Source organism: Bipolaris sorokiniana, assembly GCF_000338995.1.
Source record: "Bipolaris sorokiniana ND90Pr unplaced genomic scaffold COCSAscaffold_4, whole genome shotgun sequence".
Lineage (NCBI taxonomy): Eukaryota > Fungi > Ascomycota > Dothideomycetes > Pleosporales > Pleosporaceae > Bipolaris > Bipolaris sorokiniana.
The window spans coordinates 726,063-740,744 of record NW_006911898.1 but is presented as its reverse complement, the minus strand read 5'-3'; the positions used below and the strand labels follow the sequence as shown (position 1 = coordinate 740,744).

Here is a 14,682-nt window from a genome sequence, read left to right as displayed (position 1 = left end):
TGATTGTTTGGAAAGGGCGAGTAAACACTTTGCTCCAGTCCGGTTATCATAGAATGTAGCAAATTGAAAAAGAAAAAAAATTGGTAGTACATCAAGTGAATTTCTAGAGAACGAGAATATCAATGGCTCACCATAGCATGTTCAGAATTTCTTGAGCCTTATGATATTTGGTGTTTGAGATTTGGTATATGGTGTTCGACATCTACACTAGACATTCCCAGTCTCCTTGCTTCCTCTCCTCCACTCTATGTCTCTATGTCCTCCACCTCTTCTTTAATCACAAGCTCCCAGGCTTTCAACTTGTCCACCCCCCTCGCCCCCTTGACTTCACTTTTCCTTCCCCTTCACAATGACAGAATAAAGAAGAGATTGGCGCAAGCCCCAGGCCTAGCGCTTGACGTGAGAATTACAAAAGAACTGGTATCAGATCTCTTACTTGCGGGCCAAAATAGGAAAACAGAGATGCAAGGAAAAATAAATAAAATAAAAACGACTCAATGAAAGATTCGTTATCGGGCCAAGCAAGACAGCCGTATAGGGCGTGCCTCGTCAGATGCAATGGAGCTGATAATGGGGTATATTTGACACGCTCTATCTGTCAAACAACCACCGCCAAATACAGGACAAAAGACTCAAGGAAAGTGGGGAATCAGTGCCTAGACGGTACATGTATCTACACTCCGTCTAGGTCTTCGCTTTGAAATGATGCTGGAAACCTATTAACCTAATACGGGCCTCGTTGAGGTTGAGGTTGCCAGGGAGCGTTGGGAGCATTGGGAACGTATCCTGGAGGTTGGTGGTATCCCATCTCCGCGTCGGGTCCTGGGCTGCTGTCGTGACTCATCATTCGGCCATGCGAAGGTGCGCGACCGAATGTCGAGGCATCAGCAAGCAGGTGGCCTTGGTCCTCTCCAAATGGGCGACCACCAGGACCCGAATAGGCCGTGTGCTGATCGGCAAGAGGCACGCGATCATAGCCCTCGGTGCGGGGACCAAAAGGCGAGGGAAGAGAGCTACGCTTGTACTCTTGAGGATCCATAAGAAGCGAGTTGCGTGCGTCGAGAGGAGTAAGGTTGTCGAGATCACGAGCTTTCTCTAGAGGGCTGTTAGGGTTGTTTGTGTACGAGTGAGATTCTAAACTTACCAGCTTCCTTTCTCTTCTTGCGGTGAGGGTTCTCCTTGCAGCAAATGATGATTGCGTTGACCGCGATGAGTATACCCAAAACACCAGTCAGAGTAGCCTGCACAACGACAAGCACAAGACCGGTGACGGTCTTTGTCGTCTGGCTCATGCCCAGCTCCTCGACGAAAACCAAGATACAGACGACGGACAAAACGCGAATAACAGAAATGGAGATGTTGATCCAGTTGCTAGACTTGAGAGAGTACGGACGAGCCCAGAGAAGCATAATGAGGAGCAGGGATTCGACAATAAGTTGACCGGCGGCTTGAGCAAGACCGTGACCGTTTGCGCCTGCAATTACGCATCCACGGGCAAAGATGAAGACAATGGCCGGTACGAAGATCCACCAGTAGCTCTTCTTGTAGTTTTCGTAGAAGATGCTGTACTTGCGCCAGACTTCCTTGTCGTCATAGAGAACATCGGGATTGCCTTCCATCTTCTTGAACTTGTTTGCAATGGTATAGATCTTCCAGGTGAAGAAGGCCAGAATTCCGGTAAAAGCAGCCAGAGTAATACCGGCCAGCGTCTTGACGGCCCAAGAGTCACCATTCTTGAACTGGTAAACACAGTAGAGGACCCAGATACCGTAGAGCAAGAGAATCAAGTTGGTAATGGTCTTTGCCAGGGTCCACCAGTATCGCTTGCGGAAGCTCGTCAGACGCTTGGGGAAGCTGCCAAAGAGGGCCCAGGTTTCCAGAATAACCTTGAAGAGCAGGATACCAACGGTGATGGCAGCAACGACAATGGCAAAGATGAGCAGAACAGTCATGAAGGCATTGCGATCAGGGATTGAGTACTCCTGGATATAGCCCTGCATGTCCTTTGCGTAGATCATGAGCTTGCTATCGCCTTCCTGTGGGGTCGAGTCCTGGTTGACATTGGTACTCAGTTCGTCACGAGCCCACAGAAGCAGGTTCATGGCGCGCTTGCTCAAGCTCTTGTCCTGGTTCACGTGGACGAGGGTCGCGTTCTTGAGGTAATCGTAATTGCTTTCGGTAAGATTGCCGCCGGTATTCTTACGGAACGTGTCAATGGAGCGCTGCATGTCGTCCCAGCCGATAAGGCCAGTACTGAAACCAAAGTTCTTGGCCCAGTTGCGATAGACGCCAGGAACGTCGGCGCTCATCATGCCGTTGAGTGACATGGCCTGGAACCATCCAATGACATCTCCAAAGGTAGGGCTGGACTGAGGGGCACCAGCGTGTCCGGCGCTCGCGAAGGCGGCCATACCAGAGACGGCTAGAGCACCGGCAGCAATTCCTGCAGCAATGTACTGCACACCTGTGGTGGAAAGAGATTTTCCGTTGGTGACTGACGAGGTGATACAGGCCAGGTCTTGGTTGGTGTCAATAGATCGGAGGTACATCTTGGCCTGACTGTCGATATCCGGAATGTTGAAAGCAATGCCAGGGATTTGGGACATGATATCGTCTGGGATGCTCTGTTCACCTTTTGCACTAAATGTACCAGAAGGAACTGGGCTGGGTTAGCATTGGATCTGATCAAGGGGCCAGAAGAGAGAATTTTGCGTACCCGGACACAGCTGGTCAACCTTGACGTCACCGTCACAAGGGTTAAAGGTTCTGTTGTAGACGTTTCGACCATATGCGGCTACAGTGAGAGTGGCCATGACCTTTTGCGTCTTCTCGTTTGTGCCGGAGACATCAAAGGTAACCTTCTTGGTGGAGCGATCGAATTTGATGTCGAGCTTGTTTACTACAATGTCCGAAGGGCCGTCAAGACAGGAGCTGAAGCCGTTGGTCTGCAAAACGTCGCCCGCCATTGCGCCTAGAGGGGCCGAGGCGAGTAATATGAAGGGGGCGAGCATGGTCGAGTATCTCGTGTTGAGCCTCATTGTTGCTAGTGGTGTTTGGTGGTCGTCCGCCCGCGGGCGTTCCTCACAGGGGGAGAGCGACTGTCGATAATGAAGGGCGTGTGCGACGGACGTGCCTCGAGGGCAAGAAAAAAGGGAGAAACAGATAGATTAAATCGAGTATGTGGGCGTGGTGTCAAGCAGAGCAGTTGTGGAAAGTGAAGGACAAAAAAAAACAAGAGGGGACGATTGCGCCGTGAAGCAGGCAGTGGGCGGGCAAACGTCTAGGCAAAAGCGACGGTAGCACAGGTGAAACAGATAACGAACGAGAGCGAGCGATGTGGTGGTTGAGGAGAGGGAAGAGAGGCGCCCGAGCCCAGTATTCTGCTCTGGTCTGAAACCGTGCGGGCAGCGAGGCAAGGGGGGAGGGGCGGGCACGCGAATCAGGCAAAGACGCGCGGCGCTAGCTGCACTGGGATGGGGGAATGGCGCAGGCCTCTGGATCCAGCGCTATCGAAGGATGCTTGTTGGGCCGCGTTCGAGAACACGAACGAGCTGGGCGATGAGGCGGAAGGGGAACAACTCGGTGCAGGTGCAGGGAGATAGTTGCGAAGGGCGCGGGAATGCGTTTCTTTTTATCAGCCGCCCTGCGCTCGTCGGTCGTGCCACAGATACAGGCTATTAGAGGACTAGCTACATACAACACACACGCGCCGTGCGGCTAGCAGTACTAGACAATGGCAAGACAGGACACGGCGGTGCGCACACACATGAGGGCTGGCTAGCTAACCCGACCTGTCTGCTGCCAGCAAAGACAGTCTCGTAATCGCGCACACGAGCTGAGCAATGCTGCTCCAAGACCAGCCTATCGACGCCCCTCGCTCGGGTCCGCTCTAAGAGGATTCGCCGCCCTCCTAAGCATCCCCAGAGACGCTTAACACATGGCCCTCTTGGGCGCTCTTGTCATGCTTCACAAACCCATCCTCGCACAACGGGACGCCGCTTCTGCTGCTACCAGATAGTACTGCCGTCGCCGCCGCCGCCGCCGCCGCCGCTGCTGCTGCTGCTGCTGATAATGACGCTGCTCATGCACAATTGCTCAACAACTGTCCCAAAGCCATGTCTCTGCTGCGACCCCGGTCGCCGGGCTCTCGCGCCGACCGTTGATGGCGTGGCTGTGCGCGTAAAAATAGACGGGTATGTATGAATGCAGGGCCACCACATGGCCATTTTCGACGGTTGCAGTGGCTGGTCCGAGTATGACGTCCACCAAAGACAGGGCTGTGCAAGTGGAGGACGGAGATATTTTACGCGTACACACATGTTGCTGCTGGCGATTGCTCATAGCATCCGCTGGCGGCAGCAGCAGTAGTCAGTAATAGCAACAACAATAGCATGCAGTGACCAACCGGCAGGCTTTTCGCCTGGCCAAGACATTCTCGTCAGCTCGTGTGTCTTGGTGGTTGTTGCTTAGGGCCTAGAGTAAGTACATGGAAATCGCCCGTCCAATGCCCTTCACCCCCCTTCATCGTCGCCTGGACCACGCGATCTCTCAGCCACCAGCCAGAGTCAGAGTCCCGCTGGGCCAGTCCCCTTGCCGCCATCAGGCCCTGCATCCACCAGAGCCCTGGCCACGCGCCTGTCACGCCCGCCTTTTCATTGCACCCTTTGTTTTTCTCTACTACATATGTACGCAGATGCGTACAATCGCCTTGTCCGGTTCCCTCTTGCACAGTGTCGTAGTATCACATGCTATTCATTAATCTCTATACACTCACTTTCGCTTAACTGCTCCTTGCCATGTCAGTGCCGTGTTAAGGCTAGGATCTAGAACGGTTTATCCGAAGTAATTTCCTGCTAATTTCGCATCCCCGCCGCCATCTCTCCCTCAATCAAACCTCGCACTTGCCCACGGCAAGCCGTTACCAAGCAACCCCACGTGACCGCTTCAGCTTGCTTCTCTTGCTGCTCCTGCTTGTCCGCTCATAACGATTTCTTACATGACTGTCACGTGACTTCCATCCCTACCAAAGCACAATCCGTCACTCGAGAGTCGACTCACTACAATGGCGTGCAACCACCTAGGGTCACGCACAAGACGCTTCATCTCGTCTCCTTCTTTCACCATATACACCTCGTGCTTGATGCTGTGCCCTGTACTGCAGGCGGACTTTTCAACCTCCACTATCCCACCGTAAATCGTCCGTCCCTATGCTGTTGGGCGCTCTCAACATTGTCACCGGGAACTCGGCTCCAGTTCTGAGCTGCTCTGTTTGCAGTCTGACTTGATGACAGACCAACACACCTGCAGGCCAAGATGACGTGCGGAAACAGGCTCAGAAGTGAGCATCTCAGAGTAATATTGATGTCGCATGGCCAAGATATCGCGACTGTCGTCAGAGTTGGAATCGGAAGGCGCATCCTGGGTTTTGGGGAAGGAATCCCTCTGCCTGCTCTTCGTTGGGTGCGTCGCCTCGGAGCACTCTGAGTTTCTGACTCGCCCTTTCTTTCGACCCCAATCAGCTCTCCTCACCCATGTTCCTGCTCTTCTTCCCATCTAATCTTTAGCCCGACTCATTCTCTCGTTCCCCGCATTCCGAGTTGTTTCTGCATCATCTAGTCATTAGATATTGTCGCCCTTTGCTGCAGAGACGGCAGAGCGTGACGCGTCTGGGTCGCGCCAGGGAAGTGCCTACACACGCATGCACACACAGAAAGCCAGGCAGCAATATTAAAACATCCAAGTGACATGACGCTCCTTTTCAAGACGCCCAGCAAGCAATGCGACCAACACGGCCACACAGCTGCGCCACTGTTTTCGTTGCCGCCCTAAGCCGCATCTGGTATTGCTTGCGAGAAAACACATCGACCTCCACTGCATTTTCGGTCATGGACTTTCGGTGCGCACTTGTCCGCCGATTCGGAATGCCAATGTTTCCATCTGCCGTCTTCAAGATGCTGTTCCTGGTGTAAACTTACGCCTCCGGCCCTCCCCATTGGCCAGTCTGCCTTGTCTCCTTGCATCTCCAGCCGTCCGATCACGAAATCCTGCCCTAGGGCTCAAGACCTCGCATTGCCCGCACGCATGGCCATCGTGACCACCGCATGAAACTCGATTCTTCGAGCCGGTTGTCGCATGCCTCGGTAGTCGCAGCGCTGCCCGTCCGCCTGCTCAGAACCTTATCCAAGTTTCGTCACTCGACGACGCCTGCTGCAATTTAGTGGTGACGGAGATTTAATAGTAGTCGTACGCTTTAGGGGCAGTGTCACCTCAAGTCGATTCAGGCACATCACTGCTCCATTTCCAATTCGCTTATAGCCAGGCCTTCCAGAACAAACAAACAAGATAGTATTGGATTGCGCCCAAGTGTCAGGACAAAACTGTTTTTGATCTTTCTTACGTCTCTTGGATTGCTCTTATACAACAATGGTTTACACCGGTAAGCCGAGCCGTGGGTGTGGTATGTGCAAGACCCGCCGAATAAAGGTATGCATCTCCTTCTCGCAACCATTTCTCTTTCCATGCCATCAAGGGTCCAGGCAATCCTTTGCGAGTGACAGCAACCGCTTTTACGTACACTCTAGCCCGTCCACTAATCTTGCCCAGTGCGATGAAAAACGGCCGACATGTGGCAACTGCAAGAAATCAGCCCGTGTGTGTCCAGGATATCCAGACGACTTCGATCTGGTTTTCCGGGACGAGAACAAGGCAATGGCAAAAAAGGCGAGGAAATCTTCTGGGACTACTCGGTCGAGTAGTAGTACTGGGAGTTCCAGCTCACATACTTCTCCATATCTGTATGTATTAGACCGAACCACTAGTGATGCAACCAACCCGCACCAATCAGCCCCATCATGTGCTTGGACGCCATCGTCTTTCTGTCAGTGTCGACTATTTGCTGCTATGTGATTCGCACAAGATAGGAACCCAGCTAACCCTATCAGGTCACCATCTTCAACGTTCGAGGCGTGGCCAGTGGACAATGCGCTCCAACGAGGTGAGGCCTCTAGGAGAGTAAAATCAAAATCACAAAAGCGATCAGACTTGATCCAATCACAGCAGCTACTAGCACTATCTAGCCCTACAACACCTTCACAATCTTTGGATAAGTCATTCGATTTCGAGACTTTCGTCTGGAACTTCGAAAACGCAGTCCCAAATACCATTTTCCTCTCCCCAGAATGCGAGGCCGTGCCCTTTTTCTTCAAAAACTTCATCACCTTGCCGCAACAAGCTGAAAGTACAAGAGGCTTTCTCGAGTACTTGGTTCCCCTTTACAATAGTGCCCGTCCCTCGTCTGTACTGCACCTTGCCACTGATGCTGTTGCGATGGCAACATGTGGTCAGTATCCCGGTCGACACCGGCTCCTTCGCGAAGCTGTGTCCACCTACGGCAAAGCTATCAAGAAGCTACACCAAGATCTTCGAGATCCCAAGATGTCCAAGAGCGATGAGACAGTGCTTGCTATACTCATGTTCTCTCTATACGAAGTAAGTCATGAGGCCTTGATTCGACTTGTGTTTCGAGTCGATGGATGATTGAGCTACATCTAACAATCTGCAGACAATCATGAGTACCGACGACACCATCAGAGCATGGGGGAATCATGTGGATGGAGCTGTCGCGTTGACAAAATTAAGAGGAACGGAGCAGTTCAATGACCCCATGTCTCATGCTATATTTCGTGCAGTGCGCACAATGATGGTAAGACTCCATACTCTATCCATGAGGATCAGCAACTAAGCGAATGTAGATTACAAGCTGCGTCCAGCGATCCAAGCCTATCGAGTCGTTTCCTGGTGCGGCAGGGTGGCTTGGAACTGGCGAGTTCAGTGATGAAAACGCTGCCAACCGGTTAACACTTATCTGCATTGATCTACCGAATCTTCGCGCCCGCGCAAACACCCTCACCTCTATGCCATACGACCCCAGGTACGAATCTGAGGCCAAACAGATACTCGATTTCGCACAAACAGTTGATGGGAACCTTGAAGAATGGTATCGCACGCTGCCATCGGAATGGAAACACCGCATTATCAGCATATCCAATGAGACACTGGCGCCCGAGGATATTGCCTTGGCAGAGAAGTGGCCTGGCGAGCAGCATGTGTATCACGACGTGCCACTGGCGAGTATCATGAATGACTACCGCGTTTGCAGAATATTTTGTTGCCGGGTCATCATGGCTTGTATAACCTGGCTGAGCTCTGGTGGAGACTTTTCAGGAGAAGATCAGGCGTGGAACAAGAGCGTGTTTGTCATTCAAACAATGGTGGATGAGATTAGTGCATGCGTGCCTTTTCACATGAGCTATGAGCTCCAGCCTTTGGCCAAGGAGACGGGTCAGGAACAAAACGGTGAGTGTTTGAGAGATTACCCAGGATGGACTTTTAGCATACTGACAGTTTACAGCCGCAGAAGCTTTTGGCGGATACTCGTTAGTCTGGCCACTATACGTCGCAGCAAACGCTGAGAGTGTACCACAAGAGCAACGCGACTGGCTATTTGGTCGACTCTCAGTTATCGGTACCAAGTTTGGACTCAGTAGTGCACAGGTCCTGGTTCTGGCGAGGAGACATGTTCTCGTATGTGGACCCATGTTTCCTTGAAAAAGCTGTTAGTGATCTAGTAGCAATGTAAGAACAAAGTGCAAAAAAGAGAGGTCATGTCCAGAATCGTCGTGATCACATGCCCGGCAAGTACCTCAAAAGTATATATACGGGGGGGACGGCACGTAACTTTCGTATCGTGATCCATCCCATACTGCGGCACATGTTTCTTGTGGTCCGTCCCTTGGAGTGTCATACACCAGGATCCATGTGATGCCTTATCTAAGACACATCCACAGCATGACATGTAGTAATGATATACAAATGTCAAAAAAAAGGCCTCCCGGCCATAACCCCATGCCCATGTTGCAACAAAAATAATCACTTGCCAAGCGGCGCAAAAACGATAAAATGCCCGGATAGATCGGGTGCGGGCCGACGACTCGACGCTAAGGGCTTACTACCCAGCATCCAGGGTTTCAGCAGCGTCTGGAGCATGACTGCGCCATGTAGGTAAACGGAGCGCGTTATTTCCCTTCCCCTCCCTCCCCCCCTTGAAAGCAATTTTACAAGTGGTGTGGTTCTGAGCCACTTTTCGTAAGCCTTTACGCCACTATTTCACTTTCTCCCTGTTTCTATTAAGAAGCCGTGGTATACCGCAACTACGTTACTGTAACCCCAACTGCTACTCTTCCACTCGTTTTCGTGCGCTACTCGCTACTCTTTCGACGCCCACCCCGCACGCAACGCCCTCCCCCGCGCCCACCGTTTCTCGAGTCGCTTTTCCAGTTCGCGCGTACCACGTCAACTCACGTCACCTTCACCCCCCCCCCGGCGCGCTTCCAACGAGCCACTTTTTTTGTTCTCCACACTCGAATCCAGTAAAAAAAACACCATGGGCGCTTTAAATCTGATTCCGCTCTTCATCCTCTTCGCTGTAGTTGCGGGGTTGGGTTGGGTGGGATATCAAGTACGCCGCCCCCCCGCCCCCTCTTCCCTTCTTTTTCTCTTTTATCGCATGAACCGCAAATCCCCGCATGTCGAGCGCTGCGATCGCGAGCAATGCGAACAATGCGAGCCCGTGAGCCACAGCGAACGCAGTGAGCCTATGAGCCTGCGACCGCGACTGCTATGCCATCATAAAATCAGAGTGAATTCAAGCTAATGTATGCGTGTTATGTGTGTTTAGATCTTCCTCTACTCCGAAGAGCTAGCCGAGCGCGGCACGAAGCACATGGAGAAGAAAAACGTCGTCTTCACCAAAGACGGGGCTAAAGTCGGGGTTAGGGAGCTGAATGCGGAGAAGTATACGGATAGGACGCAGAAGGCGTTTGTGAAGACATGGAATGCGGCGACGGAGAAGAGGTGAGTGAGTTTGATTTCTTTTTTTTAGGGGAGAGGGAAGGTGTGATTGGTGGTTGCTGGTTGCTGGTAGTGGTACTGGCAGTGGGGAGTTTTTAAAAATGAAAATGCGAATGTTTTGCTGACTTCTTTTGAAAGTGGAAGTGGGTCGTCGAGGAGGTTGACGAAGTAGATTGGGTGTGGTTTTTGGGTTATTGGGAAGGGCGGTTGTTTAACTTGTCCATTTGACTGGGGGAGAAGGAAGCAGGAGGTTATTTGATGATGAGCTGGGGGAATATGTGGGATTTTTCTTTTGGGGATATGGGAATGAGAAGATGAACATGAAGTCTCTCTGTTTTTTTTAGCTCTTCTTTCAATGCTCTTTGAGATAATAAATTGAGTATCATTACGGCAACTTTGGTATTAATTCGGCACACGACAGGTTTCTTGTGATATGCATGCAGCTGACTGATAGGTCTGACGTTACTGGTAGGGATGTGGGAAATAAAATGTGGCGGGCCGAGGCAACTACCGTGTACATGGAATCAAAAGACGAGATTCAGATACCTAGGTATATTGTGAGAGGATAGGCTGGCATCGCTACTGCTGACCCGATATATTATTATGTTACTAGAACTCCTTGCTGCACATCAAGCCATATCCGGAATCCAACAGGGCTCCACATCACTAACCTGTCTTCACCTCTTGCACGTTGCTTAAGTCGCCAGTGTTCTTTTGGGTGGTTCACATGCTAGACAAAAGCTAATCCTCCCATCCCCATACCGAAACTATGCATTCGTACACAGCGGGGTAACCCTCTTTCGAACCATACGCTACCATCCCACCAAGCCCTTAGTAGTAGCCACCCCCTCACCAGCTGCATCCACAGCAACGCAAGAGAAAAAAAAGCGTAACCATACCTCTTCACCTCTCGACATGCATAACCCAACAAAAACAACCCTAGATACATATCTCCCCTTGAGAGCCCCACAATTCTTTTTCGATATGTAGGCGCCCAAAATTCGATACTATACTACTCGAATGCAATAACTACTATTTCCACCGAACAAGCCGGGACACACCCGATGCCACCGAGAGGCTCAGCGGTCCGTCGATCACCCCCTCGGCCGAGAGCCCACTTTTGGTTGTCTCACCGCCGCCCATGGCCGTTGGCATTTGCATTGGTACCACTGGACACGCGCAGATCAGACAGAAAGACGAGAGACAAAGAGGAAACCCCCTCTTCTTGTCACGCAGGAGTTACGCATATAGATACGCATGTTAGACACACTAAAACTGCTTACACGTGTTTTTTATTTTTATTTTTTCAGCTTTGCTGAGGGGGAGAGAGAGAAAGAGGACATGGACCGGGGTAGATGTACGTGACCAAGTTTCTAGAACTAGCACCGGGGGATTGGTGCGGCCGTCCGATACGCCGTTGCATTTGCTCTTGCATGTGTAGATCTTGTGTATTTGAGACAAATACGGAGTGCTGCAAGGGTGTTCTGGAGTGTTTGTTCGGTTGTTCGGTTGCTTTTTCTCTCTAGCCAGTCGGTTTGGGTTTATAGGTGTAGTGGTGGTGGAGGTATAAAGGGTCTTGCATCACACGCGCATTGCATAGGTTGATGTTTTGCTGCGAGATGGGTAGTCGGGAAACACATCGTCTTTGAATCTGTCGATATTTTTCGTGGGTAGAGATGTTTCTTGAGACCATTTCTGATCGTTTTGGGTTTGAGGTGGTGAGTGCGAAGGGAGTTGTGTTTTCCTCTGGGATCTTTCTGGCTTCGGTAAGTGGGATGTTCATTTTCCCCTCTACATGTCACGTGCTCTTTCTGCATACAACATGCAGTTTACCAGCAAAGGAAACAGCGTACGAATAACGTTCAACGCAGATTGCCATTTACGTCCTGGGATGCGGCATATATAATCTATTCTTCCACCCACTCCGACACGTTCCTGGACCTCTTCTCGCGCGGGCGGGTCCCCTTCCATATGTGATCAAGACGCGCAGTGGCGAAATTGCCAAATGGATCACGCAGTTGCACGAAGAATACGGAGATGCGGTTCGCGTGGCTCCAAATGAGGTTTCGTTTACTTCAGCAGACACTGCATGGTCTGATATTTATGGCTTCCGCACGGGCAAGTACAAGGGTACAGGAACGTACCTGAAAGATCACGCGTGGTAGTAAGTAACATATCAGCTGTGTGGTTTGTAGATATGAGGAGCAAGATTGCTGACAAGAATGCTTGCGTACAAATAGTCCCAAACCCATTGCTGGCGTACGGTCTATGCTCAGCGCTGACGAAGAAGCCCACTCTCGCCAGCGTCGTAACCTTTCGCACTTGTTTAGTGAAAAGTCGCTTCGGCAGCAGGAATCTCTTCTCCAGGGCTACGTCGATCTGCTTGTCCAGCGAATGGGTGAGCATGCTGCACGAGGCGAAGTCATGGACATTGTTCGCTGGTACAGTGAGTATTTTCAACCCTTTTTGCATGTCTAAAAAAGGAATACACAGACTGAGTCATTACGTGTAAAATAGACTACATAACCTTTGACATCATCGCCGACCTCGCCTTTGGCGAATCTCTCTACTGCTTGCGCGACTCGGAGAACCACGAATGGATCGACCTAGTCTACAGTGCGTCGAGCGTGGCCAGCATAATGTCAACCCGCAAGTACGGCTTTGTAGGATTCTACGACTGGGCTCGCAACCTCTTCCAGGACACAAGGCAGAACGAAGAGCGCCGCCGCCAATTCAGTCTCAAAGCCTCGGCCAAAGTATCGGAGCGCCTCGCACAGATCGAAAACGGCGACGACGACAAACCGGATTTCTTCGGCCAGCTCATGCGCAACCACGTCAGCGAGGAGAAGCGGCTGTCGCGCGCCGAAATGGATGCAAACGCCGTTACGTTTCTGACTGCCGGCAGCGAGACAACTGCTACCACGCTATCTGGATTTACTTTTTTCGTTCTCCGACACCCGGAGATTTATACCAAGATGGTGCAAGAAATCCGCTCCGCATTCACCTCTCTCGCAGACATCAATGCGGAAAAAGCATCGCAGCTTCCCTACCTCACCGCTTGCATCCAGGAAACACTGCGTATGTACCCCCCCGTCCCCACTGCTTTCCCACGCGTTGCTCCACAAGGCGGAGGTAATGTCTCGGGACACTACATTCCAGGAGGTACTTCTGTGTATGTTAGTCAATATGCCATGTACCATTCCTCGCGCCATTTCAAAGACCCAGATGTGTTTGTGCCGGAACGATGGCTCGAGGGGGCGAATGGAGAGTATAGTGGGGATAAAAAGGAGGGATGGAATCCGTTTAGTTTTGGACCGAGGAATTGTATTGGCAAGAAGTATGTCTCCCCTCTATTTTCTTCCCATTTGTGGAGTATTGAAAAGGGATAAAGCTAACTTTGGTGAATAGTCTCGCTTGGGCCGAACTCCGTCTTATCATTACTTCCGTCTTTTTCTCGTTTGATCTCGAGCTTGTGGATAAAGAGAGCGATTGGATGGCGGTGCAGAAGGTGTTTACGCTTTGGAAGAAACCGGGGTTGATGGTTAGGTTGAAGGCTGTGAAGGAGTAGGGGGTGGAGTGAGTAATGAAATTGAGCGAGCGACTGAGATAATGTTCATAGGCCGTTTCTTCCCATACTTAGCGACTTCTTATTCCACATTTCACATACCCTCTTTTATCGTCATTATCCATCTCCTGTTATCTCTCACCAGGATGACTGCGCTGAACTATATAGCACCTCAACGTTTTTCCATATCAAATTTCAGCCTTGATATTACTTGTCTATTCCACTCATACCTCCTCGTGTAACCTTCCCTATTTCTCAAACTTTGTTGTAGTTACATGTGAAACCTTTTTCTCTCCAAAAGAATTCAACAAAAAGACCCATGCATATGCATATGTACATAAGTACAGCACATGTGTATGTAATCTCATCTAAGCACTAACCCGAATTTCTCCTGCAAATCAAACAAAAATATTGAAAAGACCAAAATAACTTGATACTTCTATTATACGATCGTAGTACAATATACACTAGAACAATCATAGTAGTAACACGGACAATCAATTACTGAAAAGGAGAGAGAGAAGTAGAGACTGGGGGAAACCAAAAATAAGCATTTGGTTACTTGGCATCTCACAATCTGGAATTAAGGTTTACAGCTTTTCTTAGTCATACCGCGCATCGCCATAACCAAAGTTCGACACTCAATTTAGTCTGGACCAAAAAAACCCAGTTTTGCCTCAAACGTCTGGCCTTTCCACTCCCCTTTTTTCCTTTTGTTATTCAGAAAAAACCTGCTTCCCCACTTCACTCACATTACGTTCATTACCATCTCCAGAGTTCTTGCGTTGACTCGCTCAAATCTCTCTGTTCCTTTCCAGGCAGACACATTTACAACGCGACTTCTTAGCCTACGTAATCCCAATGTAAGCTCCCCCAAGAAACCCATGAACTAAACGGCGAGAAAGAGAAAAAAAGAAAGTCCGAAAGTTCCGACAAAAGAAGACAAGACAAGACAAGTGCTAAACACTGATCCAATAAAAAACCCCAAGACGCCACTTTTTCTTCGCCTTCTCTACCTATACACAGCCCCTCCCCCCCTCCCCCCTCCGCCCCCTCTCTCCTCATGCTCAGCATTACGCAAAGATCGGAGGCGCGAGAAGATGTATGTGTTGTGTTGCATGTGTCAGAGCGAACACAGTAAGCCCAGTCTGCTAAAAAAAATCCGTTTGATTGGCAAAAAGTCCGAAACGACGACGATCATACATGGA

General features: G+C 50.5%; 4 protein-coding genes across 4 annotated transcripts; 3 read left to right on the top strand and 1 right to left on the bottom strand.

Annotated features, from left to right (window-relative positions):
- Positions 1-612: 612 nt before the first annotated feature.
- COCSADRAFT_297225 (uncharacterized protein) lies at positions 613-3,238 on the bottom strand. The gene is made up of 3 exons (XM_007699655.1): positions 2,717-3,238; positions 1,145-2,659; positions 613-1,095 (listed from the first exon to the last, which is right to left on the bottom strand). The coding sequence occupies exons 1-3, from the start codon at positions 3,036-3,038 to the stop codon at positions 725-727; spliced, it is 2,208 nt and encodes a 735-aa protein (XP_007697845.1). The 5' UTR covers positions 3,039-3,238; the 3' UTR covers positions 613-724.
- A 2,866-nt stretch (positions 3,239-6,104) lies between these two features.
- COCSADRAFT_188699 (uncharacterized protein) lies at positions 6,105-8,607 on the top strand (the record flags this gene model as incomplete). Its single annotated transcript, XM_007699654.1, has 6 exons — positions 6,105-6,483; positions 6,604-6,794; positions 6,921-7,488; positions 7,562-7,702; positions 7,752-8,355; positions 8,411-8,607. Exons 1-6 carry the CDS (start codon positions 6,424-6,426, stop codon positions 8,605-8,607), a joined length of 1,761 nt encoding a protein of 586 aa, XP_007697844.1. The 5' UTR covers positions 6,105-6,423.
- Positions 8,608-9,370: 763 nt separating this feature from the next.
- COCSADRAFT_34885 (uncharacterized protein) lies at positions 9,371-10,314 on the top strand. The gene is made up of 3 exons (XM_007699327.1): positions 9,371-9,517; positions 9,737-9,912; positions 10,048-10,314. The coding sequence occupies exons 1-3, from the start codon at positions 9,443-9,445 to the stop codon at positions 10,079-10,081; spliced, it is 285 nt and encodes a 94-aa protein (XP_007697517.1). The 5' UTR covers positions 9,371-9,442; the 3' UTR covers positions 10,082-10,314.
- Positions 10,315-11,510: 1,196 nt separating this feature from the next.
- On the top strand, positions 11,511-13,854 carry COCSADRAFT_34883 (uncharacterized protein). Its single transcript, XM_007699326.1, has 5 exons — positions 11,511-11,675; positions 11,781-12,073; positions 12,150-12,355; positions 12,427-13,246; positions 13,318-13,854. Exons 1-5 carry the CDS (start codon positions 11,586-11,588, stop codon positions 13,475-13,477), a joined length of 1,569 nt encoding a protein of 522 aa, XP_007697516.1. The 5' UTR covers positions 11,511-11,585; the 3' UTR covers positions 13,478-13,854.
- Positions 13,855-14,682: the final 828 nt, after the last annotated feature.